Genomic DNA, 24,141 nt, shown 5'->3' with positions numbered 1-24,141 from the left:
AATGAGCATTCATCCCCCCCAGATGGTACCAACCACTGCCGGCTGGCTCATGTACTACTACTCTAGGCCTTGCAGAATATTCATATTCCATTAACTTCAATAGTGAGAAACAATGAGCCGTTTAACATGAGCAGTGAGAAATGGCAATAGGGCTTGCGGGGAGGAAGCCCTGACGAGCTTACCTCCCCACAGACTATCTGTTTTCTTCCCTTGGGCAGGCAAATAGCCTGCCCAGACGGGCACTGGCTGCTGCCGGTAGCTTCGAGGGTCAGGGAGCTGGGGCATGTCGCACCGTCCCCCCAGACCTCAAATAATGCACCTCATGAGTATGTATGTGGTGCATTATGGGGATTCCCTCTCCCTGAGAGCACTGCAAGCAGCCATGGCTGACAGGCAATCCAAAAAATGAGGTTAGGAGAGCTCTGATTCTCCTAACCTTGTTTTGGAGGCAGTCTCCACAAGCGGGTTTGCCACCGCTTTGCTGCTGGGTGGCACGTGTGCATGCAAAACCAGGCTGGGCTCCCTTAGCCCAGTATTTAATGCATGTGTGAATAGCCTCAGTGAGAAAAACCCTGTCTGCAGGCTTATGATCTCAGCAAATAGGAGGAAAAAGAAGGGGAGTGAATGGAGGAGAAGAACACTAAATTAAAACAAGTGCCCCCAGCAACATGCCACATAAAATACATAAAATAAATAAAAACACCAGACAAAAATAAACATCCTAAGATCTTGTTGTCCATTAAATGGGTAGGGGATGTTCCCTAAACAGATCCCCACCACAGAAAAGCATCTGCTTAACCTCTAAAGATGGGTGCACCTGGAAGAGCTTTCAAATATTATTTCAGTTATTTTCCTTCCTTCTCTTTTTTTTATCTTTTCCATGTCCAAGAACAATCACATCTTTGATATTTATGACCCATTATTAAGATCCAGTGACAATTAAACTTTCATGATCTAATGCCAGAAAGTGTAATAAGCAATAGTATATGTAATAAGAAAATGCTGGGGCTATTCTCATGATCACCCAAAATTGGGCTAGGAGAGCCTAGCCCAATTTTGGCTGATCGTGTAAACCACTGGGCTTGCAGGTGAGCCCGGTGGCTTACAAGCGGCTAGCCCACTTTTTTAGCCCTCCCCTTAGCCCAGGTTTGTGGAGTGAGTGCTCCGCAAACCTGGGCTTTCCGATCATGAGTAGCTGCAGCTACTCATAAGGAGACCCCCAGAGGGGAGGCAAAAAGCCGGCTCCTGGCTCCGGGGGTCTCCCCAGTATGCCCTGTGTACTCGCGCAGGGCATACTGGAGCTTCCGGGGGCTGCGCGGCCCCCGAGCTCCCCAGCCCCCGCCGGCTCTGTCACAGAGCCGGCAATCATGCGGGTGGCCGATCTGGCTGCCTAGGGCTCCTGCCGGGATCGTGTGCAGGGAGAGTGGGCTTAGCCCGCTCTCCCCGCAAAAGCGGGTCTCACTGATCGTGAGACCCACTTCACTGTGTTAAGTATTTCTCAGTAGGCCACTCAAGTGAGCCCTTTTATTGTGTTAGATATATTTTGTCTTAAACGCCATTCCCATACAAATCTTCCTGTGTACCCACTCTCTTTGGCAGAACCCAGATGTTATAAACGACGTCTACTAGATATCCTAAAAGATAAAACACTCTGTGAAGAAAAGCGAAAACTACCCAAAGTCACAATTGTCTTGGATATTACTGATCCAGATGTCACTCGATTTGGTAACGTCTTTTCTTCCGATACTGATATTAGCTGTTACAAATATAAAGAGTTACTCTATAGTCTGGGCTCTTTCTGTACATATTAATTATTGTATGAAAGGAACAGGCTAAAAGTGATGACCCTCCTTAGGGGTACCTGCATGTTTTTCCCCAGTAGAACTGAGATACCGACTTGTGGAAAGAAAATTCATTAACCCAGTCTATGCCACTCCCCTTCTCTGTGGAAATTGAACATTCACCTCCCATTTTTCAGTTGGTATTGTTTCTCCCAAGAAACTCAAATATGTTTTGCTCTCGAGTTCGGAATAGCCTTAGCAGGCTCTGTTTCCTTGGAAGAGAAAGCAAAGAACACAAGAACTTTGCTTTCTCTGACTCAGGCGCCATCAAGTCCAGCATCCTGTTTCCCACAGTGCTGAACCAGATGCCCTGCAAAGTCCACAAGCAGAGCAAACAGGCGATAGACAATCTTTGCTGGTGCCCCCACCCACTCATAATGGATATTAGAGGTATACTGCTGATGAACAGGAAGTCTCCACATCCATCCTGATTAATAGCTAGCAACAGACCTATCCTCCATGAACTTCTTTAATGCCATTTTGAAGCTACCTTAGCTAGGGCCGTCACCACATGCTATGGCAGTAAACCCCAAATACGGATGCATTATGTGAAGAAATACTTTTCCCCGGCTGTCCTTAATCTCCAACCACTCAGTTGCATTGGATGATCCCCAAATGCTAGTATAATGAAAAAAGGGAGAAGGAACACCCTGAAATGTATTAAGGCTATTCACATAAAGAGCCTAATCCAGGCTAGGGCAGCCCACCGATCCCTACTTTTAACCCCAGCCTTTAGCCAGGGTTAAGGACTCAAGCATGTCCTTAACCCCTGTGCTCTTAACCCAAGCTGCCCACCTGCCTAACCCTACTTTTAACCCCAACCTTTAGCCAGGCGTAAGGATGCAAGTGTGCCCTTAACTCCTGCGCTGGGGTTGTGTGTGTGCTTGGGATGCACACAGCCTGAGCACATACAGATTTAGGCGCTGGAGCACCCAGCTCCTGGGGGATTCCCCCAATGCACCACACTCATTGGGTAGTCCACTGTGGGATATCCCATCCATGCTGTTCCAGCCGCATGGATCATGTGGAAGCACAATCTCCGTGTTCCACCAATGGGGCAGGATTGCCTGGGGGGAAGTTACACTCAGTACCGCCTTTCTCCTTTCCCGCCTACCTGGCAATTGTGTGAATAGCCTTATTGTGTTTTATCTGTTGTTTACAATTTTATTGGGTATAGCGCAGTGACAGAGGCTCTGCTTATGGCCCCAGGTTCAACCCCTGGCATCTCCAGGTAGGTCTGAAAAAGACTCCTGCCTGAAACCTTGGAACAGCTGCTGCCAGTCACTGTAGACATTGCTAGGCTAGATGGATGAGTGGTCTAACTCAGTATCACATATGTTCCTCTGCAGCAGCAAGCATACAGTCAGTTTGACTTCCATAGCAGTGTGCTATTATTTCAATAAGGGAACATTCTGATCAGGAGAGAAAGGGAGCCCCTTTCCCAACAGACTAGGCCTCATGAAGTATTCACTCTTAAGGCTTGATATTAGTTATGTATTTATTTGTTCTTTTGGTCTGAAGCTTTTGCTATTGCGCTCAAGAATTTATACCACTCTGAGCCAGAAGTGAATGAAGATGATATTCTGGGAATCCTGGCAACAGCATCAGTATTAGAGTTCCCTACCCTTTTCCAGAAGTAAGTAGACATTTGCACACCATCATGTAATTGGCTTTAGATGTGGGGTCTGAATTGTGTAGCGGTACAAAATGTCTGTCTCCCTTATACTAATGCAGTTCTGTGGAATGTCAGCTTTGATAGCAGGAGTGTCAGTTTTCAAACGCTGTGTATCTTGAAAACATGTTTTAAACCCAGTTTAAACAGCAGTATTAGCTGACAGCTGCACACTGATTTCAGTCCCCTGGACCATTGCTGCCTTTTAGGTTGAATATTAAACCACTAGTTGTATTGTAAAGGTCAGTCTGTACAACTGGAGCAAAAGGATTACTTACCTTTATTAGTAGCCCTGATGACATAACGATATTTTGACTCTTCCCGTAACCCCATTTCTAGGCCAACCTGATATTGTTTCATATTGGTGTATTTTTCTGTGGCTCTTGGCACAGCTCTTTGGACTGAGACATTATTAGAATGAGAGAATGGCAGGAAAATGTCCTTCTGTCACCTGGCAGAAGCACAAGTTGACGCCCTTTGCCTGCCAAGAATTGTGGAATGAATCATCTTGGTGGTGGTTTTACGGGAAATAGTCTCCTATATTTGTAAAACTGCTCTGAAGAAGTCCTGACTGAAGGTGACACGCTGGTCTTGGCCAAGGCAAATTTATCTCAGTAGCTGATGAAGTAATTACAGGGTCTGAAGACACAAACACTCTTTTTCCTATCTCTATAAAAGCTTCACCATAATGTGAGTTTAGATGCAAAATCCTAAAATGTCTAGCTTCTGGAGAGGCCAGAACTGGAAACACTGTGCAAAATTTTATGTACATTCATTTTGTTTGGTTTATGCAATTATCAAAGTTATACAATATCAGGAACAGATGGTTTGTTGATTTGGAATGTTCTTTCTTTCTTTCTTTCTTTCTTTCTTGGTAAGAAGGGTCTGTGCTCTTGGGGATATAATTATTATATTCATGTGTGCAGCACTAGTGTCTCCACTTCAGAAGTGCAGATACTTGTGCGAGCGGCGGCGGGGAGGGGGGTTGCTAATGCCCTCTTCACCTGGAAGCACTCCATGCTTCAGAAATGGGGATACCAGGGCTGAACATGTGCTTGCTTTGCATGTATGGGTGCAGTGTTAGAATGTCAGGCATCATTGTTATCACTATTATTATTTCCTAAGTGCCCCAAAAGAACAAAAAACCCACAACCTACCTCAAAGGCAAACAATGGAGAAAGAGAGAGTGTATTATACTAACAAACGTTTGTTAAAGACCTGAGAAAATAAATATGCTTTGAAGGACTTTTTAAAGAGTGGGAGGGACTGAATCATGTGGATATCTGGAGAAAACAAATTACAAAGATTAAGAGGCAATAAATTACAAGAGAACATTCCTACAGATAGGAGTGTAGTAGCAGGGAATAGATAGGGCTGTGTGTTTTGCCATTCTGATAAACTGGTATGGGATGAATAAATTGGCATATTTATTCATCCCATACCAATTTGTCCTCTGATATATATTTTAAAGCAGGTTTCTAGTTCTTAAGTCTTCAAAGATGGGCTTGCAAGTGCCTGTTGACCGTGTGTATGTGTTTGTGTGGTGGCTGGTAACATTTTAAGGCCACACTAGAGGAAATATCAGATAAAATATGATCAGATTGCCTGAATTATTATTATTGCTTGTTTACACAGTCAGACAGGTGTTATTGACTGGTTTGTTTTATCCAGAATTCAAGTCCTTCCCAAGGACCTGGGATGGCTGAATTTTATTGTCAATTGTTATAGATATCGTCGCAGAATATAGGCTGTTCCCAGTAAAGCTGCTTTATTATTATTATTATTATTATTATTATTATTATTATTATTTACATTTTATATCCTGCTTTTCCTCTAAGGAGCCCAGAGCAGTGTACTATAGTGGTGTGCATGGAACCGTGGAGGTGCGGTTCAGTGCCCAGGGTTCTTTAAGGGCAGGGGAGGGTGCACTTATCCCTCCTGCTGCTTTCCCCTGCCAGCGGTCCATTTTTAGGGAAAACCATGGGGCATCAGTGTACCTCCCTGCCACCTCTTCCCCCGTTCCTGGCTGGAAGTGGCCGAAAGTAGCGCCTGCACATGCGCCTGTCAAACCCGTGCCCGCCATGCACGTTGTGTGCACGCACATGACGTCCATGGTGTGTGTGCACGTGCATGCACGGACAGGCTCTACTTCTGGCCAGGAACAGGGGAAGGGGCAGCAGGGAGGTACTCTGCCGCCCCATGGTTTTCCCTAAAAACAGAGCGCTGGTGTGTGTGTGGGGGGCGGTCGGGGTGGGTGGGTAACTGCACCCTCCCCTGCCCTTAAAGAACCCCCCCCCGGCGTCAAAACTTTGGGCCGGTGCTGCGTTTGAACCTGTCCGGAGGCCTCTAGAATGGCCTCTGGACCGATTTGTGCACATCCCTAGTGTACTACATACTTAAGTTTCTCCTCACAACAACCCTGTGAAGTAGGTTAGGCTGAGAGAGAAGTGACTGGCCCAGAGTCACTCAGCAAGTATTTTGCCTGAATGGGGATTTTAACGTGGGTCTCCCCGGTCCTAGTCCAGCACTCTAACCACTACACACGCTGGCTGAATGTTTGTGAAAGTATAAAAACAGCCATGGGTGACATCAGATTGGGGCTGTGGTGCTGAGGGTGAGTTTTTAATCCTCTCCCCACTGCATTTCCCTAGTCTAAATTGCCTGTAGCCTTGAAGCTGCTATTTGTTTTTCAGAGGGAAATTCCCCCCATGGGGTAAATAGCAATTTGGAATTAGTTGATATACTGGTGACATAATAAGCATAAGGGATCTACACCAAATTCTTCTCTCCAGACCTTTTTATTGAGTTAATTAAAAGAAAATTAAAAACTACAAATAAAGAACAGTCATTTCAATGTACAGATGTCAACTTAAGTGTTCTAAGTCTCCCTGTTTAAAATCCACACTGTTGTGTGGATAATTTGGGATTATTTTAACTGGAAAAACAGAATGGTGCAAGGGTTAAACCCTCTTTCTCACTGCTGACCTGATTCCCCTCCAACTGCTCTTCACTTTAAAATAAATTAAAATTTTAACTTAAAAAACAACTAACTATGGGATCTCCTGATCATGGATTTCCCACACTAATCTTAGCTTGCCCTTAAATGGGCAGTAATTTCAAAAGGATACTTTACTCAAAGACAGAACAAGAAATCTGTTTAGGATGGGGGACTTACCTTGAAATACATGCTTATTTTTCTTTTAGAAATCTTAACAGGTGGGATGAAGTTCCCCTCCCCAAAATGCACTTGTGCCCATCAAATTATTATTTTTTCCTGATGTTGCCACTGGCTCAGATCAATTCCAAATGCAAATATATTCTGTCCCCAAAGGGTGCATGATGTAAGTAATTAAGTTTTGGGGGATAATAAAAGATGCAAAATGAAAGAAAAATGTTGTTCTCCAACAGCAGCACCAGTTTACAGTGCCAACAACTGTTTATTTGTTTGTTTGTTCATTCATTCATTTATTTGATTTGATAAATCAAACTAAATGCATTACTATTCAAAAGGTACTGCAGACTGGGCCTGTGTGTGAGAGAGTTGAGATTTCGGACCCAGGTGTAGAAGTCCCAACTGAAGGGCGGGGTCTGGAGCTCTGCCCATTTTCTGCCTCTCTTTCCTACACTGTCATTTATAGTCTGCTTTCCCCCCCAGGTGTGTACACGTCATGCAAAGTAACATTCGTACATCCAATGTCTGTAGCTATTATTCTGCAGGCTGCAAGGTGAGCTATGGATTTCATGGGTGCCTATGCATGAAGTTTAGCTTTGGCTAGTAAATTTGCTTATACCGTAGTTTTTATGTTGATCAACTCTCAGTGGCCACATAATGCTTGTTGCTGACTATTTATACTTTTCTATCCTGCTCTCTCTCTAAGGAGCTCATGCACATGGTTGTCTCTGTGCAGGTTGCTAGGGACTGTTTTGTAGCCTGCAGCATTTCTCCAGAGCAAACCTGGCTTCTCCATTGTTCTTGGTCTTTCTCCCTCACCAGCTGATTGCATCCTCTTAGACTGAAAAGTTGGAAGAAGGTCCATGGTTGGCAGGAGCTCTTATAGAAATAGATTCTCTCTCTAGAAGGCCAGAGAATGTGGCAATCTTCTGCAGAACGGTGACAGAAGAGCTGCCCTTCATGTTAATTGGTAGCAATTAAATCTATTGTGATGTGTCAACAGAGTACACTCATATTTGTGCACTGTGATGTACTAACTGAACATACATCTGATCTCACACATTCAACAGGAAACTGCAAATCATCATGTATGATGATAATACATGCAATTATTACATCCATATTAGATTTTCTTAGGTGTACACTTAACATTCAACATCTTAGAAAAAAAGAAGGGCACTTTGTTTTAGTCCCAATTTGCATATTATGTTATATTTTCCAGTCTCCACCACAAGATGGTCTCAGAGTGCAGAATTTCTTTGATGACACTTTCCCCTCTCCTTTGAAATCAGTACAAGCAGAACGCCTTGATAATGGATTGTGAAAGATGGATAGAAGTCAACCTTGTCCCACAGCTCGGCTCTCAGATTCACCTCCGGAAGCTGCCACTAGAACTCCTGCAGAAAGTGCTAAAATCTTCAAGGTCAGAATGATGAGCGATAAGGATGGGGAAAGACTATGCTGCCTACGGGCGGGCATGTGCATGAAGCATGTTTAAATGAGATGGGGTCTCATTTAAATGCTTAGACGGGAAAATGCTTTGCCCATGACCAGCAGAACCTTTAATTCAGACACATGGTTCAATCCCTGCCATCTTTTAAAGAGCTCAGGTAGCAAGATTGAGGAAGACCAGTTTCTGAGCTTAGGGGGCCACTCTCAGCTGGGAGAGTAATCAGGACAGATAGACCAATGGTCTGACCAGCAGACTGATACCTATGTTCATATGATTCCTAAAATCTGTCTACAAATCAACAGGGAATAGACTGAATCCACTTCATCATGTGAAACAACCCTGCGAAATGTTTATTGCAGTAAAGAGGCTAGATTCACAACAAAATTGATCACATGCCAGGTTCTTACTCACAGTGTCATAAAAACAACCTGTTTGGCTAAAATTAAGCAAGACTTCCCTGGAACTAGTTTGCCGTCTCATAACACATCTGCTAATGTAGTGGTTTTCATCATAAAGCAATTACAGTGGCCATAAAAGAGAGAACATGTGGTCAGTTTATATTAAATTTCATTTTAAAAACAACTTGTGGACTGGCAAAATCCAGAAAACCAATAGTCTGGTCTGCTAAATCCTTTGCTCACAAGAGTCTTATGCTTGACATAAGTGGGTGTGTTAATATTGTTGGAGCTAGAACCTTGGCAGCACCAGCTATCAGCTGCAATGTCTCATAGTGACCACTGGGGGCATTTAGGGCATGGATAAAAGTGCTGGACTCCTCCCCTCTTTTTTCCTCCAGTGTTAGTCTCCATTTTGTCTTTCCAGAGATAGTTGTTTGTTTTGGTATCTCTCTTCAGCCATGAACTACAGCTGAATTAAGCTGCAGACTTTTTCACATTTGTTTGTAACTTTTTCTTTAAATAAATCCTTGTAGTTCTTCAAACTTAAAGAACTGTCTCAAGACCTCTTGCTTGGCTGAATTCTCCCCAAACTGGCTTTGCTCTGCTAATGGGAGTTGAACTGCCATTCTTCCCCTAAAAATGTTCATACTAAAAATTAAATCTCTAGACCTAAATCCCATCCAGCAACTCGAACTTACTAAAAGAAATGAAGAATATAATCCACTGAACCTATAAGTAAAAAAATGAGTAGCTCTCCACAGCACATAATTTAATGAGCTTTGCACCTGGATCTTACCCATGTACATCTGTGGAATATCTGTATTACTTGTTCACAAGTCTATATGAAATCTTTGGGTGATGGCAGATCAATTAATAATACAAAAAATGCTCAGTATGTATATAATGCTTTTCCTTATGTCTCAAAGCACTTCACATACATTATATTGGCGATCCTTATTGCGATCTTGTAAAGTAGGCCTCATATGATATGGATTTAAATAAATAAATAAATATCCCTATATGAATGCAGCTCAGAGACAGTTGCTTAAAACTACCATGATTTCATGGATGAGTGATGTTTGAATCAAGTAATTCCCAGCTCACTTGTGCTATTAAACACCATGTTACACCCGCTTTCCATACCAGCAAGCATGGTTCAGTAGCTCTACATTTGACTAAAATACTAATTCCACTCACCCTTACCTTAGCTTAAATAATCTTACATCCTTGAGCTGAGCCTTTGGAAAGGCTGTAAGTGCATGACACAAGTGCAACAAAGTGCACTTGGAAATTGACAGATCTGTACCATCTCAAAGTGAGAGGTGTGCCATCTCTGGATTGAGGCTATCAAGAAGGTGAAAAAGTTAAAGCACCCTTGCCACAGTCCTGATCCGGATCAGGGCCTGTAGAGCCTGCACAGCTGCTATTTACCTTACACACACACACACACACACACACACACACACACACATCACACAGACCCCAATCATTCTATTAATATATCATGCAAGGAAGAGAGGTAAGTGTGCTATACTTAATAGGCCTGGGCCAAGAATTAAAGTGGACAGCATGCCAAGGTGAGCAACAACCACTGCAGTAATTCTCTATTCGTATTCATTTATGTTCCCTGTCCTTCCTTCAAGGAGCTCAGGGCAGTATACACAGGCCTCTCTCCCCACCCCTACCCCTTATTTTATCCTCACAACAACTCTATCACAACAACTCTGTGAAATGTCTACCACCGCCAAGGGATCATTCTAGGTGATGAGAGACTAGAACCTCATTCTCCTTGGCTCTACCATTACACCATGTTGAGCCCATTCTCACGATTGGGGAATGGGCACAGGCAGGGCAAGGGGAGGCAGCCATGAAAAGCTTACTACCCCTGCAGACAATCCCGTCCATGTTGCTGGATGCCCAGATTGGCCTTCCAGATGATTGCTGGCTTCTGCCAATAGCAGTGAAGGAGCAGGAAGGTTTGGAGGCCAGGAGGCTCCTGGAGCTTCCATGAGTGCAGGGTGCATCATGGAGAGCCTCCTGAAGCCGGTCGGGAGGCTGCTTGTGTGTAGGTGCCACACAACACCGACATACAAGCATTTAGCCTGCTTTTGGGGCGTCCTCTTGCCCCAAACCCAGGCTAAGCAGGCTTGCTGCCTGCCGCTGCCGGGAGCCACGCAGCTCCCAGCAGTACACACGAGAAACCAAAAATCAGGTTGAGCTTCCTTAGCCTGGTTTTCAGTGTGCATGTGAATAGCTTTGTCAAAAAAAAATATTTTAAGCCTTTTCATCCTTTGGTGGGCATTTCATTAGTAAAGCAATAATATTGATAAATACCGCCAGTCAAATAAATCAGGAAATTATTACACGACAATGAGCATATTAAAGGTTTTCTGGAAAGTGAAAATGAAATGTGTACCTTTTTCTTGAAGGTGAAAGAGCTTATTCTGATGTTTTTAGATGTTTATCCTGTTTATCCTTAGGAAGTGACCTAAGGTCCTCTGAGGACCTTAGTGCAGTGTGTATAGTTATTTCCTCGATCCCCCATTTTATCTTCACCACAACTCTGTGAAGTAGGTTAGGCTGAGAGTAAGAGCAAGTTCAAGATAACCTGGTTAACTTCATGGCAGGGAGAACTGAATCAGGGTTTCCCTGATTCCACCTAATGGCACAGTGGGGAAGTAACCTGCCCAGAGAGCAGGAGGCTGTTGGTTCAAATCCCCGCTGGTGTGTTTCCCAGAATATGGGAAACTCCTATATCGGGCAGCAGTGATATAGGAAGGTGCTGAAAGTCATCATCTCATACTGCGCGGGAGATGGCAGTGGTAAACCCCTCCTGTATTCTACCAAAGAAAACCAGATGGCTCTGTGGTTGCCAGGAGTTGACACCGACTTGACGGCACAACTTTACTTTACTTTAGTCTGACTAATAACTGGCTCGTGTCTATTGCTTTCACCATAGCAAAAATTAGGCCTGGGGGTCAGATAGAGAAAAGTGGGGCAGGAGAAGGAGAAATACATTATCATTATTCCACTGTTGCCTGTTTTAGATTCCCCTGTTCCTCTAAACCACTTGGTGGCTCCCAGGGGCAGCTGCAGGAGTTCCTTGTTTTGAAGATATATTTTTAGTCTTTGGACAGAATGTCTGCTTTTTGCAAAAAATTAAAAAAAATAATAACCCTTTCCCAGTGAGTTTTAAAGACTGAGTACTTGCACTTCCAACTTGTTGCTGAAAGCAATACACATTTTCCATACTTCTGATCCTTAAACAGACTCTTGTCTTATCTGAGCAGTTCATAAACTTTGCCCTTCTCAAAAAGCAATTAGCTTCCTCCCACAAAGCTTTAAGAGATGTCCTTTTAAAGTTTCCTTGCCATCATGTGACTCTTACAAAAGCCTCTGTCTATTAAGTTATGTAAGATTAAGCGGAACATCTCTTTCCATCTGTAAAGGCTATGGATAGGATGAGGATCAGGAAGGTAACTTTTTACCAGATCAGTTCAATGAGCAAATGGCTGCCAGGCAGAGATCCAGACTAGGCAGACAGTATGTCACAACCATTGAGAGAGATGGTACTAGAAAAAGGAGCCAGGTGCCAGGTTGTTGTCCATCAGGAAGGTACAGTAAACACAGGGAATTTAAATTCAAGAGTTGGGAATGCCCAAAATATTAGATGCACCGCAGCTGAGAGTTGCATGAAACAGGAATCAACTAACAGCAGAGGCACTGGCAGTTCTGGCCCTAGGACAAATAACACCTTGGGCATATGCCTTCAACAACCACTTCCTATGGTCAGTACAATACACTCTACACTCAACAAACAGTGAGCCACAAAGCTTTGTTTGGTGCCCCCTTCAGGAGGGCAACCACCCAGTTTGTCCATCCCTAAGACTGGCCCTGAGTATAGAGACTACACAGCACCTTTTGGGTGGGGGGGAGTATCACACAGGGACACCATTAGTGGTGAGAGAATGTTAATTGCCTATGTTCAGACCCCATGTGGTTATTTTGCAGGAATACCTAGATAAATGGCAGGCTCATTGCTTATCCACATTGGTCCAATCAGGATAATTCTCCAAACTAGTGTCTGGAGGATCAGGAATGATTTGTGGATTCCCTTCTCTTATTTATGGCTTCCTATCCAGTTTCCTGTGTAGTGCTAACCAAAGTTACCATCTGAGTTGACAAACTGCTGAGGCTGGCTTCCATATTTGCTGCAGCACCAACTGATTCAGAATGCCAGCTTCATGCACTTATTATTGAAAATGGTCTTAGGTATGTAATATGCATGTCAAGCACAAATATGTCCCCTCACAAAAAGTTGAGTGTGTGCTTTGTGTCAATATTTATTTATTATGAAAGATAAAGACTATCATGTATTTTAAGATGAAAATTATCATCCTAAACTATGATGCTCTTTCACAAATTAACCTTGAATATATGTAAGCAAGAATTGCTCACTCAGACCTTTTGAGCTTGCTGAATCTTGTGCCCCCTTCCTCTCAACCTGTAATGAAATGTGAAATGGTGCCCTTCATGTTAATCTTAATCCTGGGAGCTCAGATATGAGATTTGTTGGTTATTTGAATTATAATACTTACAAATTTTGGATTTAGTGTTTAAAACCTATTTCTCTTTGTTAGTGAATTTGAAACATTTGTGCCATATAATTTCTTGGTTATCAAGTGTTCCACATGGAATGACAAAAAAAAAACCAACTATATACAGTTTTAGTCAATGTGCTGATGTAAAATAAATTAACTTGCAGTTGCTGAATCAACTAAAAATTAGGCCAAATACACAGATGTAAACAATTATGAAATGAGAACTACTTCCTGCACTTACAAAGCACAGCAGTGTAGCCTCCATAAGGGTTTGTTTAGATAAGACATTGTATAAACTTACAACAAATGTGAGTTCATAAAGTTTTCTTTTCCTGGCAGGTTATTTACTTTCAATGAATTCCATCTCTTGAGAACTGCACTATGCTGGGTCTTCTTACAGCAAAACCCCAAAATCCAGATAATTCCATCTTATGATACTGTCCTCACATATTTTAGCAGGTAATTACATGTATGTTATTAAAAATGTTGCGTGCTTGAACCCCACCTTTGGTTTCCAGACTGTATGCCATCTAGCAAAGTCAGCCAGGCTGAGAGACAGTTCAGGATCACCCACTGAATGTTGTTCATTGAATCCCCATGTTGTTGATTGAAATGACATGGGGAAGCTGTGTGTTGCCAGGGGCAGCAACCCTTTGCTCACAGGGCTTGTTTCTATGTGCTTTCTTAACATGGGTGTGATGCGGGGCAGGGAGGGGTTGCTACACGACCAGCAGTTCCAGCATGGACTGAACACCGCACCATTGCTGCAAGGATCATAGACTCCTGTGGGGGTACTGCTGTCCCTTTAATTTTAAAGGCAGTGGGGCAGTGACATGCCTGTTAGCGGGCAGCAGAAGTAGGATGACATGTGCAGGGAGGGGTGTGGCATTCAGTCACAGAGCATACCATGGAGTTCTAGGCACACCCTAGAGAGTAACCGCTGTTGGCATTGCTCTGAGCCAGCCTCTTGCTAGTCACAGTCACTGCTCGTACCTGCAACTGTGGTTATGGCAGCGAATGGATGCAGACGACTCAATGGCCCCTTCCAACAGTAGTTTGGAGCGGTGAACCCGAGAAGTAATCCCAGGTCCAAATTCCAGTTCGGGAGGTAAACTGGATCCATGGCTGGGTTGTGAAGTCATGATTGCATGCATTCAGACATGCAATTACGCCAAGTCCGGCCACCTGTAACTCCAGTTTAGTGTGATGTCCGAATGCGGCCACTGAGTTTTATGGTTTAATGCTGATCTGAACTCAGGTTTCCCCAATCCACATTGAGCACTATATCCATCCACTATGTCACACTGGTGAAATCTTGTCAATTAGCATTGTAGTAAAACACAACTTTAACTCTGTGGTGGTATTAGTTCCCTAATTTTAGGGAGTTGTGATTTTTGGACATTTTAGTTTTTCATATTGAGCACGAGCAAGCCAAAACAAATCACTTTTTCATCTGGAGGATTTAAATGGAAGAGTTAAGCACATGTTTCACTCTTTCCCCATTGAAACCAATGAGATTGCACTTAATTCTGGCTGCATTATGCCCAATATTGATAAAACAGTGATAACTGCCCAGTTTTCTGCACTTAGAATGGCCAACATGTAGCTCAGGCGTCTCAAGCACTCACAGACTCTGCTGCTTGCCTGACCTACGATTTCATCTTGCCCTTGGTCAGATGGTTGGGCCAGACTACCATGCTGAAGAAGGCCCAGTACTGCAGAGATCAGTGCTGTCCAGGCAATTTAAGAAGCAGGGTCAGTTCACGGCTCAGAGGGCCTTTGTGCCTTAGAAATATCCTGAGCTACACTCACAAAATTGGAGCTTCTCAGGGAGGTGGACTGAGACCTCTTCAGAGCCGGGCTTTATTCAGTGATGTAGTCTGGCCCAAGCATCTCACCAAGGGCAAGATGGAAATCATAGGTCAGGCAAGCAGCAGACTCCATGAGTTGTACACTGCTTTTTGCAGAGCAAGGGCCCATAAAGGTAAGCATTTTACCTCACATTCTTTTGCGTATCTGCACTTGATGTGCTGTAAAGTTCACCTGACTGCTTGACAGGATGTTAGAGGTTAATAAAATACCCTGGGCTAGGTTTGGGTTCAAAGCCTGCTAATTAGACAAGGGAGTGTATAACTGTGCATATTAAAAGGAAAGTAAGGCAGGTGGAGCAAGGCAAAAAGCCATTTATACTCACTTGGGCCCCAGAAGGCCAATGTTTGTTCTACCAAAGCCCTTTGCAGAGGTTCTAAGCCTTTCAAACTGATGTACATAGGTAAGGGGAGAGCCGCATGGCAGTGACAGGCTTGACCTCCACCCTCCGTGCATTCCTTGCAACATCTGAACTGAGCCTGACCCTAAGAAAAGCCCAGCTGGCTCAGGCCCAAAGGCCGATCGAGTCCAGCATCCTGTTTGAAACAATGGCCCACTGCTTGCATGCAGGACTGTTTCAGACACTGAAATGAATGCGTGTAAGTCAGAATTCAGCCTGCCGTTGCCATGCTGTGCCTTGTCTCTACATCCATTCTGTATGCTTAAAGCCTCCGTCAAGGGCTGTAGAATTGCAGCAGTTCAAGAAGAAGAAGCACTCCAGAAAGCCTGCAGTTGCTTGCTGCTGGTGGCTGATGACTCTGATGTTTCCCCACCCTGTGCTAGAAATTAAGAGGTTGAGGGGAACTGGTGAGGGATGAAATAATATCCTAGTTAGTTTAGGTCTTACATTCACATTGTAGTTTTGTAAAAGCACAAATTGATTTCAGTCCTCTGTGTGCAGATACCTTCCATTATCTTTGCTCTTTTATTTCAAGTGAATCTTCTTAACATTGCCTTTTGAGTGGGGGGGGGGCTGTTTTTGTTGTTACTATCCCCATGAGACATTCCTTCCTATGAGTCATGCACCACTATAAAGAAATTACTGTTTGGCTCAAAACTGAACTCCCTTTTCGGAATCAACCTCCCTTTTAAACTTTTTGAATGTTTTTTTTTTTTTTTTTACCAAGAGATAGGAAATGAGCAGAAGTTGTGGGTGATTCATTATTTACTTGTTTGACCTGAGAAGCATTTGTTGTATGAAAAGATAGCAGAAAATGAGAAAGTTATGACACCCACATGAGCAAGCTGAGCAAGATGCAATATTGTAACTATATCACTCATATTTAAAATGGCTTACATTATATTGTCACATCTATGTGGTGATGCATTTTATTCTTCAAATGGCTTTTGCTTTTAAAATGACACTGTTGATTAACTACATCCCCACTATGCACCCAGTCTTTATTAGCCCTCCCATTTAAGTTAATTGTGTGTTGATTTGTTTTGTCATTTACACATCTGAGTTCCTTTAGCTTAATGTGGTCTTTATGTAACATGGTGCAATCTAGGACATTTGGAAATTGGAAAATAGCACACTGAATTGTATTAAGCCATATGGCATGAAGTACGCCTCTGGAGCTTGAATTCCACTTGAGTAATTCAGATTTTAGTGAGACCACATTATGGAAGCCAATATTAAGCATAATTAATAGAAACCATACCAATAGAGAGGGGCTGTAAGAGGGAGGATTCTAACTTCCCAATCTTAAACACGTTACTTGAAAGGAAATCCCTCAGATTTTGATGGTATTTACATCTACATGCAGGCCACAAATTAATGGCTTAAGTGTACTTCTCTTTTTATTGTGGCCAATATATATATATATATATATAGAGAGAGAGAGAGAGAGAGAGAGAGAGAGAGAGAGAGAGAGAGAGAGAGAGAGAGAGATTTAGGCATAAGAACAAATATAAATGTAAATGTTCAGGAAAACAAACACCATTTAAAGAAACAAGCTGAATTTAGCAATATTAATAAAAAATAAATACTAAGATTAGCATGGCAGCTTTTATGTATTCAAACTTAACACTGCTAGTAGCAGATGCAAACATTACAATACGATACAATGAATATTTAAAACCTCACAGTTTTATGCTTGTATGAAAATAGTCTGGAAAAGAGGATCAAATCGAGGGGATTCTCTAGAGTTGACAAGTGTCCTTCCAGAGATCATCAACCCCCAAAAATCAGAAACACAAAGCTTCTCATTGTTTAGCAGCTGCATGAGATGCAAGTAGGGTAGCTTTTGTGCTAGTTTCCAATAGCTCCTTACACAGTTCACCAAGCAGCTGCAGGAGAATGTCTACATTGCAAATTGTTGCCAGTTCCCAATTATTGGCCAGTAGCCAAAGAACCACACAACTAATTCCAGAAGGCCAAGGAAGCTTTGGGCTTGTATTTCTCATACAGACTGGAAGAGGGACAAGAAAGTGAACTCGAGTCCTGATAAAATGGTGATGCTGCTGGTAGCTGATTGATATGCACCAAGAGATGGTACTTGTCTGAGTTCGGATGGGATTGCACTCCCCCTGAAGGACCTGATTCATAGTCTGGGGATGTGAAGGTTATACCTGGCCTTATCCCTGATGGATCAAGTGGCCTCTCAGTGGCATGAAGTGTCTGTCTTACACTATGTATGGCCTCTCCTGAACGGAGATAGCCTGGGCACAGTAATTCATGCTTCAGTAATATCCAATTTGGATTACTACAATATGTTGCATGTGGAAATGCTGGCTGAAGACAGTTTGGTAACTACAGTTAGTACAAAATACAACAGCTAGAAGATTAACTAGGAACTGATATACAGAATACATCTTTTCAATCCAAAACTGCCTCCCACCCAGTTCTTTTGAGCCCAAGCCACAGTTCTGGCTTTAACCTTTTCACTCCTCAAAGGCTTGGGACTGAAATATCTGAAGGACTGCCGCAAACATGTCCAGCTGTTTGGGCCCTCCTTAGAGATTCTAAGGTCTCCTTGCCTTCAGAGGTGAGGAGTAGAGGTGTGCATGGTTCGGTTCAAATTTGAACCAAACTGTTTTTCATGGTTTGGTTTGAATTTGAACTGGACTGCGGGTTCACGGACTGGTTCAGTTGAACCAACTGGCTGGTCCAGTCCCTTTGCGGAACCAACTCGAACCGGTTCCAATTGGTTTGCCCATAGGGAATGATGGCCAACTTGAACCACCCAATTATTCCCCATGGGTAACTTCTAGGGACACCAAAGCGGTTTGGGTGGTAGGGCATGATAGGTGGTACCTCCCACCCAACCCACAAAACAATCAGGCAATCAGGCAATTTTTAAAATGAATTTTTGAATTTTTTCCTGGGTCAAGGTTGACCCACCATGCCCTACCACCCAACCCACTTTGGTGTCCCTAGGAGCTACCCATAGGGAATAATTGGGTGGTTTGAGTTCCCCATTATTCTCTGTGGGCAAAACAGCCAACTGTCACACGTTTTGAAACACAAAAAAGCAACCGTCCAAAAAAGCAACCATCTCAATCGCTCCCTATCAACACAGAACACGTGGCACATTTCAAACACAATCCAAAAAAGAATCACTGATCCAGAATCCACTGCCAGCCACAGTGCCAGGTGCCAGTGCTACATCATTGGCACAAGTTGCTCTCTCAACACTGACGCTCCTTTGCAAGAGCAACAGCAGCATGCATGCACCCTTAGCAAGCATAGCCATAAGCTCAACTAGAACAGTGTCCACTTCAGCCACATTTTGACTGAGTACACCTTGCAATGCAGATTGCAGAGCAGACCAGAGCACTGAGTGAAGCACAAGAGTCACAAGGACAGACATGGAGTGCATCTCGCAGCAACCACCAAGAAATATTACACACAGTAGAGAGTTAATCTGTCACTGTCCATATCTCACCACAACACCATCTCACAAACTGACCAAGGGTGGCTGCACTGTGGGAGCAGGTGGCACTACCAGATAGGTGAGTCTGCACACAACAGCCTCTAGGGGGATGGCAGCAACTTGGGGAGTAGGCCTTTCCCGCCACCTTCACCCCCCATTTCCAGCAGCATCACCCCTTCCTCTGCCTTCCACTCTCCTCTTAACTCTGCCCTGAACCCTCCTGGAGGACATCTTGTGGGTTTTAAATTAAAGCTCTGTTGGAGGCAGGGGGAGAAAGTGCCATTAATGGGTGTGGAGCCAGGGGTGTTTTATTTATTATGCTGCGTGTGCCACACTCAGTGCTATGTATAACACTGTAGTACACACACAGAAGCTAGAAAAATTAAATCCCACTAAAGACTCCCCCTTCAGCAATGTTCACAACTGAGTGTGATTTTGCTCAGTAATTCAGAAGCAGGCAGCAGGCCCACTAGATTCAGAAGTAGGCAGCAGCCCAGCAGGGCAGGCCCAGGCCCAGGCCCAGTAGAACAGGAGGCCCAGCAAAAGCAAGGCAGTAGGCACAGCAATGCATCAAAGCAGCCAGCTCGTTTCCTCCAAATCCAGATGTAGAGTGAAGCTAGGCACTGTCTGCCTGGGCTTTAAATACCCTTTGAAACTCCCTCCTTTTTGCTCCCCCCTCCCTCCCTCCCTCCCTCCCTCCCTCCCTCCCAGCAGGCAATGGGGGCAGAGTTGCCCTGACTACACTTGATTTGGAAAGATAACAAGCCAACCAGAGGAAAGGAGATCACAAGCCAATCGGAAGGCAGTGGCAGAAAACCAATCAGCAAGGAAGGGGGACAAAAGTAAACAAGCAGACAAAATGGCAGCCTCCATAGCTGTTCAAACCTTCAAACTAGTTTGCATCAAACTGGGTTCATTTTGGTTCGATCGTGGACTGGCTGCCTTTCTGGAGGGCCAGTCTGGTTCACAGTTGAACTGGATGAACTGACCAGCTTTGCGGCGAACTCATTAGTTTCAAGCCGTTCGTGCACACCCCTGGTGAGGAGGACTATGAACCATGATAGGGCTTTTTTGGCTCTGGTGCCCCAGTTCTAGAAGACTCTCCACAAGGAGACCCACTATGCAAAGGCCTTATTAAATTGTTGTTTAAATGTTTTACTATGTTAGCTGCTCGTCACGGAATACAAAATTCTTAAGTATAATTTAAATGCATGTAGAAATATGAAAGGAATTTTTCAGGGACAATGTTCTGACATTTCCTGACTTTTTGAGTGCTTGAATTGGCAACCCCAACTACTTGTTTTTAACAACCTTTTGCACACTTCAAGACAGTGGAGAAAAGAGGCATGCTCTCAAGTATTCTAGAAAGCAAACAGAGTTATAAAAATATGCATAGTTGAAATGGACATTGTTGCCACTCAAGGGAATACCTACCCTTGAGTGTAGGTCTATAATGTGACATTATAATGTTATAATCTAAGTTGTAATGTGAATTCCTCTGTGCTTAAAACCATACATTATTTGAAAGAACGGAACTCAAATATAGTGCATTGTGATAACTTCAGAAACCAGAGCTGTTTCCTATGCAAAATCACTGGAAGTGATCTATTGTTCAGTACAGAGGAAACCCACTTTTCAGTTGCTTTCTGCCTTTTGAAGATTCCTCTCTGGTCTTGAGAAGTGTTTCTTGATTTCCAAAGAGCTTACTCAGGCCCAGCATCAGGGAACAAGCCAAGAGCTCCAGGCCATCAAAAGGCCCACGCTCTCAAGTCCCAGCAACAGTAGCTTGACACTGAAGCTATTCTGACAATCACCAGAAAGCAGGCTAAGGGAGCCTAGCCCGCTTCCTAGTGATCATCAGAACCACCGGGCTTGCGGGTGAGTCCAGTGGTTCCCAGGTTCCTAGCCCGCCTAATTCCCCCTCCCCTTAAATGAGGTTAATGGAGCAAGTGCTCCGTTATCCTTGTTTTTCTGCTCGTGTGCCACCACGGTGCATGGCGACACATAAGTAGACCCCCAACTATGTGAAGCACCTCAACCTCTGCTAAGAGAATCACTCTGTCATTGTTGCCAATGGGAGCTTTCTCCCAGGATCTTCTGCAAAGACTCAGGGGCCTCTGGAAGAAAGCCCCTGTTTGCAGATGGGGAGGGCAAGAAGAGCTTACCACAGAGTGAGCTGCTCTGCCAAGCAAGTCATTCCATCATCTCTTCCAGGTGCTTCCTCCAGCTCTGCAATGAGAAAGGGTCCTCTTGAAGAAACCCATTCATGGATTGAGAAGGGTGCCTGAAAGGCTTCCCCTAGTTGTGGTTTTATCTGGGCAGTATGAATAGCAGTTTGAAGTGCCTTGCAGTGGCTACATTGGTTACCATATTTTTAAAAAACAATACAATATACCCATCCCACCAACAATGCAATGCACCTCTCCCATCACAGTGACAGGATGGTGCATTACATAGTTTTAAACCATGGTATCATCAGCCAACACAGCCACTTTGAAGCACTTCAGGCTGCTCCCATGACATTGTCCAAGAGTAGCGGAGGTCTATCTGGGCAGTGGAGTAGCAGCATTATTATGCAATGCCTTGTAGCAGGCACCCGTGCAACCACCAGGAGGCGCTCCACACTGCTGCCACCCAGCCACTCAGGCAAGCAGCCCCCATTAGGGCTTTGGTGGCCCACAAAGGCACTTGATGAAAGGCCCCCTGAAGTTTGGAGCCAGCCCTGAGCTTATTTCCGGAGATATGCATCTTTAAAGTTTAAAGCTTAGGGGGTTTTTTGGGTTGTTTTTTGTTTGTTTGTTTGGCAATCTGAGTGATGGGTGAGATGCTTAAAATCCGGGTGAAACCCAGAATTCCTGAGGGCATGGCAACTCTAGGTGGGAAATAATTCAATTCAGAGCTTCCTTTACGGATTGCTGCAATTTTAGGCATTGGGCTCACACAATACTGTTCCTCCACAAAGGAATATTCACAGAAGAATCATAGCAGGTTGCTGTAGTGTGCAAGAAAGATCCAAAAACAACAGTAAGCAGTTGAAGCAGGTTCTAAACAATGGCAGAACTAGTTCCAGGAGCCCCGTGTGGTGCTTGGACAGCTTTTCCCTCTGCCTTGTGGCAAACTGCACCTGGAGCCGAAAAGAGTTACGTATTTTGGGATATGATATTGTGGGAGGGGAGGTCAGCTGCTCAAAGACCAGACTAAAAAATGTTACAAATCTATCACAAGCCTGAGCCATAGTGCCAACCTCGACTTTGCCTTTTTCCAGAGGCTGCAAAGTTGAGGTTGGCATTTCAGCAGTTGGTTGGGTGCAAAAGGGATGAATTGATTGTAGGCAGTGATGGCAGTGCCAGTGGTTGGAGGCACCTTTTCCCTCTCTAAGTCCCTAGAGCAAGGTTGCATAACTTTGGCCCTCCAGCTGTTGTTGGACTACAATGCCCATCATCCCAGCCAGAGTGGACAGTAGTCAGGGATGATGGGAGTTGTAGTCCAACATCTGCAGGAGGGCCAAAGTTGTGCAGTCCTGCCCTAGGGTGAGGCAGAAAGCACTGCTCTTACCTGACTGGATTCATGACAATACTATACGGCGACATGATGTTGCCATGAAGCCAGTTAGAGTGAGGGCAATGTATTTTGCCCTCACTCTAGAACTCCTGCGTGGGTGAGGAAAATGTGCCCAAGAGCCACTGAGACAACTAAAGCGTGCCATCACTGCCAGGACTAGGAATGTGCTCGGAACTGGGTGGGGATGGCTCGAAGCGGTGGGGGAAGGACTTTAAGGATGGGGGAGGGTGCACTTACCCCTCCCCCTGCTTCCCCCCTCCACCAGTGCAGGAATTCTGTAAAATCCCTCGGGATGGCAGCATACCTCCCTGCCACCCCTTCCCCTCCTTGGCCAGAAATGGCTGGAAGTACTGGGCGCACGTTTGCACACCGGGCACACATATGCATGTTGCACATGCACACACTCTTGTCAGATGGGCTCATGCATGATCGCAATGCCCCAGAGGAATTTTACCGAACTCAGCACTGGCAGGGGGGAAAGCCGGGGAGGGGGAAGTGCACCCTCCCCTGCCCTTAAAGTCCTACCCACCACCCCTGCCGAACGTTTGAACCGGCCAGTGTTCAAACCTGTTCGGAGGCCCGTAAAAGGGCCTCTGAACAGGTTCATGAAAGCTCCCCCTGCCCCACCAGCCTGCTTCACTTAAAAAGCTCCATGGAAAACTTTCAGCTCAGTCCTAAATACAAGCCCCTTCCTTAAGCCTATGCAGCTCTTATAGCCTAACTAGACTTGTAAAGTAATATTCTCCTGCATTATTTAGCATAGGAGAGAATATTTTGGAGAATTATTCTATCCATTCTGTTCTATTAAATGTATTAGAGCTTCAGGGTTTGTTCCCTCCTGTAATGTGCTTGTGAATTTTACCTTTTTAACCTGACATTATTTTGCATGTATTTTCTCCTTAGTGCCCAGAGAAAAAAAACATTATGTCAGAACTGTTCTCTAGTGCCCCATGGATATGCAGATGGATTATTTGCAGTGATTAATGCTAGACACTTCTAAAAACAAAGCTGTCTAGACCTGTCCGTACAAAGCAATACAAAGTAAAGGAGAAAATAAGTGAAGAAACAAAACAGACATCTTCAAGCCCAAGTAATGATGTTGGCTTGTTTCCATGCTGCCCACTTTGGAAAATGTGGATTTGTTTATCAAATGCTACCAAAGTACTCTGCTTAGATCCGTGAACCCTTAAAGTTTTGTTTAGTCTACCAACTCTGCACTGCTGGTTTCTTCCTCCTTGGCAAAGAATCAGCCTTGAAGTGCCTATTTCCTATTAATCATTATATAACTGAAATGGTTGGTTAGATATTACCTATCACTGGAAAGCCACTGACAGAATCAACCTTGCCCATAATCTGTCAGGGAGCTTTATTAGTAGATTAATCTTTCCACGTTTATGTCACTGCCAAATAAAACTTTGAAATACTATGGGGAAATTATTGTACACTGTCATAACGGGGTGTGTGGGTGTGTGTGTGTGAGAGAGAGAGAGAGAGAGGTGGGGGGAGGGAGAGAGAGGGAGCAAGGAGGAGAGAGAAAGAGATCATAATTTGCTATACTTTCCAGAGATTTGTATTTTAACACTCCCAAAATCCTTTGACTCACCGCTGAAATATTAGGTTAAGGTTGTTGCAAAGAATAGTTTATCTGGAAATTCGAATTTTTGTGGTGCATCAACAAAATGATGAAACAAACTAGGGC

General features: G+C 44.1%; 1 protein-coding gene across 3 annotated transcripts in view; it reads left to right on the top strand.

The window, feature by feature from the left end:
• BTBD16 (BTB domain containing 16) overlaps positions 1–24,141 on the top strand; it is a 58,365-nt gene that overhangs the window by 9,653 nt on the left and 24,571 nt on the right. For all 3 annotated transcript variants that reach the window (XM_053305236.1, XM_053305234.1, XM_053305235.1), the window contains 5 exons: positions 1,600–1,725; positions 3,363–3,477; positions 7,169–7,238; positions 7,978–8,108; positions 13,477–13,596. In XM_053305236.1, the coding sequence (XP_053161211.1) occupies positions 1,600–1,725; positions 3,363–3,477; positions 7,169–7,238; positions 7,978–8,108; positions 13,477–13,596 (562 nt within the window). The remainder of the gene's footprint in view (positions 1–1,599; positions 1,726–3,362; positions 3,478–7,168; positions 7,239–7,977; positions 8,109–13,476; positions 13,597–24,141) is intronic.

Source organism: Hemicordylus capensis, chromosome 3, assembly GCF_027244095.1.
Source record: "Hemicordylus capensis ecotype Gifberg chromosome 3, rHemCap1.1.pri, whole genome shotgun sequence".
In the NCBI taxonomy this organism is placed as follows: domain Eukaryota; kingdom Metazoa; phylum Chordata; class Lepidosauria; order Squamata; family Cordylidae; genus Hemicordylus; species Hemicordylus capensis.
The sequence above is the reverse complement of the archived record's forward strand: the minus strand, read 5'-3'. Positions and strand labels throughout refer to the sequence as shown.